The sequence below is a fragment of the Aegilops tauschii genome, chromosome 7, assembly GCF_002575655.3.
Source record: "Aegilops tauschii subsp. strangulata cultivar AL8/78 chromosome 7, Aet v6.0, whole genome shotgun sequence".
In the NCBI taxonomy this organism is placed as follows: domain Eukaryota; kingdom Viridiplantae; phylum Streptophyta; class Magnoliopsida; order Poales; family Poaceae; genus Aegilops; species Aegilops tauschii.
In genome coordinates this window covers 267371076-267379624 of record NC_053041.3, presented here as the reverse complement: position 1 = coordinate 267379624, position 8549 = coordinate 267371076, and the positions used below count along the sequence as shown (strand labels likewise).

Sequence of the window (8549 nt, the reverse complement as noted above, 5' to 3'; positions counted from 1 at the left end):
CAAGTCCAAATATCCATGCTACAAAAGAAAATAACATATGATGAATATGTTAGGTAGCATTCCACATCAAAAATTCTGTCTTTTATCATTTACCTACTCGAGGATGAGCAGGAATTAAGCTTCAGGATGCTTGATATGTCTCCAACATATCTATAATTTTTATTGTTCCATGTTATTATATTATCAATCTTGGATGTTTTATATACACTTTCAAAGCAATTATATATCATTTTTTGGGACTAACCTATTAAATTAGTGCCCAGTGCCAATTGCTATTTTTTGCTTGTTTTTGGTTTCGCAGAATATCAGTACCAAATGAAGTCCAAATGCCACGAAACTTTCTGCATATTTTTTCCTAGACAAAAGAGACACTAGAAGCTTTGGGAGAAGACTGGATGATGAACCGTGGGCCCACAAGGCACCAGGGCACGCCTTGGTGGGTGGTGGGGCCCACATGCCTCCGTTTGACCTAACTCCGCCTCTATAAATTCTGTAAAATCATGAAACCAACAGAGGAGTCCACGAAATACTTTTCCGGCAAGTTCCAGAACCACGAGATCCCATCTAGAGGCCTTTCCCGGCACTCTGCCGGAGGGGGATTCGATCATGGAGGGGGCTCTACATCATCCTTGTTGCCCCCCGATGATGTGTGAGTAGTTTACCAGGACCTATATATGGGTCCATAGTTAGTAGCTAGATGAGTTGATCAACACTGATACCAAAGTTTTTAGCTCTTTTGGTTACCTTATCGGTAATCACCTTAAGCGGGGGGGGGGGGGGGGGGGGCTCGATTGCATTGCCTATTCTCCGAGCCGGGGAACTGTTTTCCCGCTTTTATTACTACTTGTAAGTCTCGACTGCTGCATTTGTTCATGATATGACTTCTTAATAAAGCGTTCATAGTTAGATTGTCTGTTCTCCACATGTGTCGGGGCTCGCTCTAGAAGTCCCACAAAGTGCTCTACAGTTTTCGCAGGTATTATCTCCTTTGGCGGGGGGGGGGGCGGTTTTGGTGCAAAATGGGACTTCACTTCGGAAGTCATCAGTCATATCGTAAGATAACTTCTTTTTGGCAGGACGCTCGTCGTTGGCCTTCTTCTTTGGTGCTCTCTTCCGCTTTTGGCCTTCCTACTGGGACATATGGGGTGGAGTCAGCTGACGCGGCGGTTCTCGATATGGAAGACTCGCGTTGGGATCCCTCTCAAGGTGGGGTGGAGTCGGCTGACGCGGCGGACTTAGAGGTGTATTGCTACTCGGAGGAGTCGCTGGCCTTGGCGCCGAGTTTGGAAACACGATGCATTCCTTTCTCCATAGAATGACACCATGTATGACATCTACCAGTGTCTGCTCCCCTTCACCTCCAGGAATGTCAAGCCCTGGTGACTCATATCCCAATAGAACTTCATCCACCCCGACACGAGCATAGCCAGCTGGAATCGGATTTCCATGGATGGTTGCTTCAGGTGCATTTGGTAAAGCAAAGCCGACTGCCGCCTTCATGGATATGTTCTTCATTTTCTTGCCCGGACCCCCGTGAAACCCACATTGCTTTTCCGCATAGATGGGACGGTACAATCCAATGCTGGATCTGCTTTCTCCTGCCGCAGAGACGCCCTTTGCTGGCTAATTGTGTCGATCTGCTGCTGCTGCCACTGTAATATGCGTTCCAACTCCGCGTTCTTTGTTTCTACCTTCTGAAGCCGGTCTACATCCTGCTTCGTTTTTCTCAAACGGCTTCTATAAGTGTCGTTCGACTCCGAAAACCCCCGAACCCATGGAACAACGCCTTTGCCTCATGTTCAGCCTCTGTGTTCAGGATTCCCGAGGGCGCGTGTAAGCTCGTCATTCTCTCTCTCGGGGTGGAACAACCCCTTTCGAGCATCTTATATTGCTAGAAGTAAAGCGTCCGAGGCTGTTTTAAGATCTGCCTTTTCAATAATCTCCCCTGTCGCTGGGTCCAACTTCCCCCATGCGCATAAAAGCAATTCCTGGACCTCTCGAGCCAATCCTTTGTTTTTGGAATGACCCCTTCAGCAAGCATCTTGGTCTTAGTTGCTTCCCACTTAGGCACGCCTCTCTTGTAGCAACCTGTCCCCAGAACATGGTGATACTCTTTTTTCGCAGCATTTATCTTATTTTTCTCGACCTTTCCTTAGCTTCATCTGATTCCTTGTACTTCACAAATACGTCCCAGTGATATTTTACCTTCTCTAATGCTCCTGTGAATTCTGGAGTCTTCCTTTCCGCCTTGAGGTAGTTGTTGTATAATCTTTTCTTCTAGGTCTGGAATTGTGTGGCCATCTTCTTAAAAGCAAACTGCTTGACTTTCAACCATTGGCCATCTGTGAAACCCTCTGGTAGGTTGAAATGTGACATGAGCGTATCCCAAAGCAAATTTTCAATCTTTCATCGACATAACTAACTCCTCGATCTTCCTTTGGCTTATTCCATTCTCAATGGTGATCGAGATGTTGTCCCTAACAATAACTCCACATTGATTTATAAAGTCATGGGCATTCCGTGAAGGAGCAATTGGTTCGCCATCTTCTATGACTTCATCGATGTTGTACTTTATGCCATCGACCAACTTTTTGGCCCCGCCTCGTACCCTTCTAGAAGATTGGCTCAATCCGGAGGGCTAAAAGAAGAAAGATTTGTTTATATATATATATATATATATATATATATATATATATATATATATATATAGGACAGCACTATTCTAATCCCAGAATTAGAATAGCTATTTGGATCACAGCAGCCCCTATCAGGGGCCGATGGACCCCTCCTGAACTTCCCTGAAGTGCCCGGCCCGACCAGACAAAATCCCACCCGTTCCCGAGCCGCCCCGACAAGATCCACCTAATCCCCCGATCCCGAGCCGACCAACCCCCCTCCTCGCTGCTCCTTCCCTCGATCCCCGACCTCCACCCTCGTTCGCCGCCGATCTTAGCCGGATCCATCGCCTCCCCCCATCTCCAGCTCCTGGCCGGCCAGATCTACCGCCTCCCCTCCGTCTCCAGCTCCTGGTCGACCGGATCCGCCGCCACACCTCCGTCCCACCTCCTGGCCGACCACCGGCGCGGGCGAGCGAGCGACGGCGGACGCCGGCGCGAGGGAGCCCGCGTCGCCTGGATGTGGCGAAGCCGCCATGGACTTCCGGAAGCCGCATACTCGTTCCATCCTCACCGCCCGCCGCCTTGGCAAACCAGATGACGGCACCGACGCAAGCTACGGCGAATGGCGCGGCCAACAGAGCAACTCCTCGGCGGAGGCAGCATCAGTGGCGCCTTCAAATTCAGCAACAGTACATGAACTTCCTCCCAGTTGTTGCCTTCTTCTTTAATCATGCCCTTGTCTGACCTTCTTGCTTCGTGCAGATGAACTTCGCGCCCTCTGCAAGACATGGATTGCCATGGAATTCCTCTCCTACCCCCACGATGAATTGTTCTCAAGGTGGCCTATCAGCTGCTGGAAAAAGGTTGGCCGAACTTCTAGCCAGGGTATGGTTGAACTTCTTCCTTCTTTTCGTTATTTTCTTACAGCCATGTGAAGTTCAGGTAGTTTGTGATCCTCAGTCCAGACTGCAAAGCATTTGGAAAATCTGCCTGCTTACAGCCATGTGAAGTTCTGGTAGTGTGTGAGCCTCAGTCCAGGCTACAAAAACAGTAGAAAATCTGCCTGCTTACAGCCATGTGAAGTTCTGGTAGTGTGTGAGCCTCAGCCCAGGCTACAAAACTTTAGAAAATCTGCCTGTGAAATATGCCTACTTTTTCACATTCACATGTGAAGTTCAATTATTAAGTGCATAAGAGTTTAGGTTGGTATGTATCTGGTTCTGTGCAAAATAATAAAAGGAAAAATAGAACATCCATTTGATCTCGCACGAAGGTTAGGTTGGTATGCACTAGTCGTTCAACCATTCAAACTCATGAAGGTTCAGGGTTTTTAACTGTAGACAGTATTTCCCCTTTGCAAAACAAGAAGTTCAGGGGTTGGAGAGTGCTCAGTTCAGGTACATATAAGTAATCAAATAGTGTAGAATTAACAGAATGTGAGGTTCATTCTATGAAGGGTTCTCAGTTCAAGTACAAAAGTATTGGCAGATGCTCAGCTCAGTTAAGAGTGTGATGCCTGTCCTAGGGAAAAAATATGTACATGAACACCACTTTTATATGAGAAGTTCAGGCTGTGAATAATGCTAAGTTCAGTTACAAAGGTATAGGCAGATGTAACTTGTGTGCTTAGAAGACGAGAGACGCATGAAGAAGCTTAGAAGTTCCCAGCAGGAAGTACACAATCCTAAGCCTGTACGCGTTGCACCACCCCCTCAATGGGTCACACCTCAAATGCACCAACAGCATTGCCAACCTGCTCCAGACCAAAAATGGATGACACCCAAAACACATGGAGACTTCCAAGATGCTAGGTCACAGCCCTATCCGCACAACTTTGCGCCTCCACCTAATTGGGTGACGCCGGAAATCCCCCGCGGATTCTTTGTATCCACCAGCAGACTCCCAAGCACGCCGATGGAGGAGGGGGTTAGCTCAAGTCCTGCGTGTAGCTCTGGAGGTTATCCTGGTGTGCCTCGTCAATGCCAAAGGGAAGCAACTAAACCAGATCCCAGGACAAATCCAACAGGAACACACACACGGAGGAGAGTGCTCTGCACACAACCACCGCCGGATCCTGCTGCTACAAGTCAGAATTGTACGGGACATAAGGTAGATGGATTGCTTCACAAAACAAAAGAGCAAACCAAGACCAGGATCGCAATACCTCCACAACCACCTCAAGCAAAAAGGACGCAAACAAGAGAGAGGCCATCTTCAGCCGTCCTTCCTCCTCGTGATCCACTCCTGCATCCTGCTATGATTACTCCGTCGTGCCCCATCCCAGAGGGATAGCAGCAGACTCCGGTGGAGTTGCGATCATACACACATGTAAGTGAAACAAAATATTTATATACGCATCTTGTATTATCTGCAAATTTTCTGCTCCCTCCAGGATAACAAGTTCATAAACTGCATTTTAATGTGCCATTTGGATTATTTTTTCTTTTTCTGCAGATGCCGGATCTCCCAGATTATCTAATACCAAGACTAAAGATGCGATTCCAGGATGTAGAGAAAGCAAGGGAATTTTATAACAGATACGCCAGACACGCTGGTTTTGGAATCAGGAAGATGGGAGGGAATGACAATCACAAGTATTTTGTTTGCGCGTTCCAAGGGAAACACACAACTTCTGTTTCAGAGGCTGACAGGCAGCAAAACAAAACATCTGAGTGGACAGGCTACAATGCAAGAATGAGGGTGATGGTCCAGGAGGATAACACATGTGTGGCAGTGGACATTGAGTACAATCATAATCACCAACTCATGCAAACTGATGACATGCTGGTATTCTTGCGCTCACACAAGAATTATGATCCCACTATTTTGGAGTACGTAAAGCTCCTGCAGTACCATGATGTCAAGCACACAACAATCATGTCCATGCTATCTGAAAATGAAGATGGAAGCTACTTCCTAAGCATGACCGGACGAGACCTACTAAACCAGTAAGTATTCAAACATCCACATACTGCAATGTACATAGCATCCTAGGTCACAACCCTTTGCTAGAAAAAATAACAAATGCATGTTTGCATGTAATTTGCAGGAAAGCCATGAATGCAAGGAAAGATGATTTGGATGATGTATTGAAACTTGTTTCATTCTTCAAAGACATGAAGGCAATCAATGATGAGTTTTTCTATGACATACAAGTAGACAAGGACAAGTCAATTAAAAACATTTTCTGGTCCAATGCAAGTTGCCAAGGACCCTATCAAGACTTTGGCGATTGCGTAATATTCGACACAACTTACAAGACCAACATATTTCATATGCCTCTGAGAGTGTTTGTTGGAACAAACCATCACTTGCAGTCAACGATATTTGCTGTTGCCCTGATCAGAGACGAAGATGCAAAGTCATTCAAGTGGCCGTTCGATACATTTTTACGGTGCATGAGCAACAAGCACCCAACTTGCATTCTAACAGGTGAGTTCAAAAAAAACTCTACAAGTTTCATCATCTTTTCAGTCTATGGGTCTGTATTGGGTATATTTGGTTTTATCTGAAAAATATGTAAACTAAGCAGTTCAACCACTGTTAGCACAGAAGTCCAACTAACAGTACAAGAAAGCAAAATTACCTGTCACATGTTTAGAAAAAAATTAGTTATGAATGTGAAGTTCAAATACAGGAATCATAGAAGTTGAAGGACAAAGCTGTAAGAAAAATATATGTAACATGTTCAGAAAAATAAAGTTATTTATGTGAAGTTCAAGCACTAGTACCACAGAAGTTCAAGAACACTGCTTTAAGAAAATTTTGAGTGTGACACTACTAGGTAGTCCTATTGCTACCTGTGAAGTTCAAGCACTGGTACCACAGAAGTTCAACAACACTGCTGTAAGAAAAAATACATGTGACATTTTTAGATAGCCATACTGCTACATGTGAAGTTCAAGTACTTGTACAACATAAGTTCACCATCAGTGCAAAAAGAAGCAAGTTTCATTTTTTTAAATTCATGCAGACCAGTGCCCGTCGATGGCGAAAGCTATACCACAATCATTTCCAGACACCGTCCACAAGCTATGCCGTTGGCACATCATGAAGAAGTACAGGGAATACCTCGCGTTGTTGTAGAATAAAACATTAAAAGAGGAGTTCACAGCTATATTAAACTGGCCGCTGATGCCAACGGAGTTTGAAGCTTCCTGGGCTGAACTCGTGCACAAGTACAACCTGGAGAACGACCAGATGATGATCCAGCTGTGGAGTGATAGGAAAATGTGGATTTCAGCATATTACAAGAACATTTTCTATGCTAGAATCACTTCCACACAACGAAGTGAGAGCATGAACCACGTGCTCAAGAAAGGGTTTGTCAAGGGGACCCAGAACCTACACAAGTTTGCTAGGCGGGCAAATGCTTGCATACAAACTCGGATGCAGAAGGAGAACGAGCAAACAATGACCAGCATGGTATGAAGACAAAAAAACACCCCCATCATATTGTGTTTTGCTTCAACATGTGCACTTTGAATTTAAAAAAATGAAACCCATGACTCTGCTTCAACTAATATCTTATTTTTTTGACATGTGCAGACCAATCCTGTGACAAAAAAAACTTACGGCTACGAGGAAGACATGTCTATGAAGTACACGAGAGCCGTGTACATCGAGATGAGGATTGGGATGAGAAAAGCCACGCTATTTCGCGCAAAGCGTACAACAGAGCCCACTAAGTACCTTGTGTACTACCACAACAAGGCTGACCATGATGATGAAGAAAGATTTTCCTGGTCAAAGCATGAATTCTAGGTTGTAGCTGACCCAGAGAATGAAATATACGAGTGTGAATGCAAGCTTTGGACACACACAGGTGAGCGGAAAAACAAACTCATTAAATAGCTAAACTAGTAGTATCATATCAAAATATATGAAACTCATTGCTGGCTCACAAACTATGTATTCTGCATTCATCACAAAATGCAGGCATGTTCTGCCTTCACATCATGAACATACTGGACTACCTGAAGCCTGACAAATTTCCACACAAGTATATCCTCGAACGGTACACAAAGAATGCAAAATCACAACCAACCTTTGATACAAGGGACTACAACACAACTGCATCGGATGATAGCTCAAGACTATCAAAGCAAGACATCTTGCTGTAGCTAAATTTGATGGTTAACATGAAAGCGATGAGATGTGACCAGCAATATGATAGAGCCTTCTATGTTCTCAAGAGGCTCGTGGAAGAGCTTGATGCAATACATTCAGCAAATCAAGCGGATGCTGATGAAAGGATGGCTGAAGAGGATGCTGAAATTGAAGATGACCTTCATTATTATGCAGTTGAAAAGCTCAACGCCGCTGCTCAAGCCAACCAATGCAATCAGGGTGTTGTCCAATTAATGCTGCAGCGGCAGCAAGAGACGATGAAATTGCCGTTGTACTCTGAAACAAAGGGTAGGAAGAAAATTTCTGCAGCAAATAAAAGTGACAAGAGAGCTCAAATAAAGGCACCACCTGCAGGAAGAGTCGTCGTGCTCGATGAGAACGGAGTGCCACTTGGACACAGGCAATGTAGTGTGTGCAAAAAGGTTGCAGGACACAACAAGCTCACCTATCCAACATTCTTAGAAGGAAACAATGCCGAGGAGGTCAAGCAACCCAAAGTTCAAAAACAACAGCCCAAAGTTATAGAACAAAAGAAGGGATCACACCCACAGAAAGCAAGCAGCAGACTTTGTAGCATATGCAAGGAGTATGAACCACATAATGCAAGAACATGCCCGAAGCGCGCAGATGCTGAAAAGACAAGCAAAAAGCCAGAGAAGAAACAGAAAGAAAAACCTAGAGCCAGCAACAAGAAAGTGGTGGAAGATGAAGAGGAAGACAAAGACGAAGATGAAGACACCATCGAAGAAGAGGAAGACGAAGTGGAAGAGGAAGTGGAATGCGAGCAGGAAGAGGAAGAGG

At 45.1% G+C, this 8549-nt stretch overlaps 2 protein-coding genes across 2 annotated transcripts; both read left to right on the top strand.

Moving 5' to 3' along the window:
* The first annotated feature begins 3151 nt into the window (after positions 1 to 3151).
* On the top strand, positions 3152 to 6704 carry LOC109751448 (protein FAR1-RELATED SEQUENCE 5-like). The gene is made up of 6 exons (XM_040395859.2): positions 3152 to 3307; positions 3381 to 3503; positions 5073 to 5566; positions 5668 to 5854; positions 5936 to 6050; positions 6592 to 6704. Exons 1-6 carry the CDS (start codon positions 3152 to 3154, stop codon positions 6702 to 6704), a joined length of 1188 nt encoding a protein of 395 aa, XP_040251793.2.
* A 48-nt stretch (positions 6705 to 6752) lies between these two features.
* Positions 6753 to 7741, top strand: LOC141027086 (protein FAR1-RELATED SEQUENCE 5-like). The gene is made up of 4 exons (XM_073504007.1): positions 6753 to 7043; positions 7167 to 7280; positions 7383 to 7443; positions 7557 to 7741. The coding sequence occupies exons 1-4, from the start codon at positions 6753 to 6755 to the stop codon at positions 7739 to 7741; spliced, it is 651 nt and encodes a 216-aa protein (XP_073360108.1).
* Positions 7742 to 8549: the final 808 nt, after the last annotated feature.

Coding starts and splice junctions, on each gene's coding strand:
- LOC109751448 (XM_040395859.2), top strand. CDS start 3,152: ATGGACTTCCGGAAGCCGCATACTCGTTCCATCCTCACCGCCCGCCGC. Junction 3,308..3,380: donor CGCCTTCAAATTCAGCAACA/GTACATGAACTT, acceptor TGCTTCGTGCAG/ATGAACTTCGCGCCCTCTGC. Junction 5,567..5,667: donor GGACGAGACCTACTAAACCA/GTAAGTATTCAA, acceptor TGTAATTTGCAG/GAAAGCCATGAATGCAAGGA.
- LOC141027086 (XM_073504007.1), top strand. CDS start 6,753: ATGCCAACGGAGTTTGAAGCTTCCTGGGCTGAACTCGTGCACAAGTAC. Junction 7,044..7,166: donor AGCAAACAATGACCAGCATG/GTATGAAGACAA, acceptor TGACATGTGCAG/ACCAATCCTGTGACAAAAAA. Junction 7,281..7,382: donor GAAAAGCCACGCTATTTCGC/GCAAAGCGTACA, acceptor CATGAATTCTAG/GTTGTAGCTGACCCAGAGAA.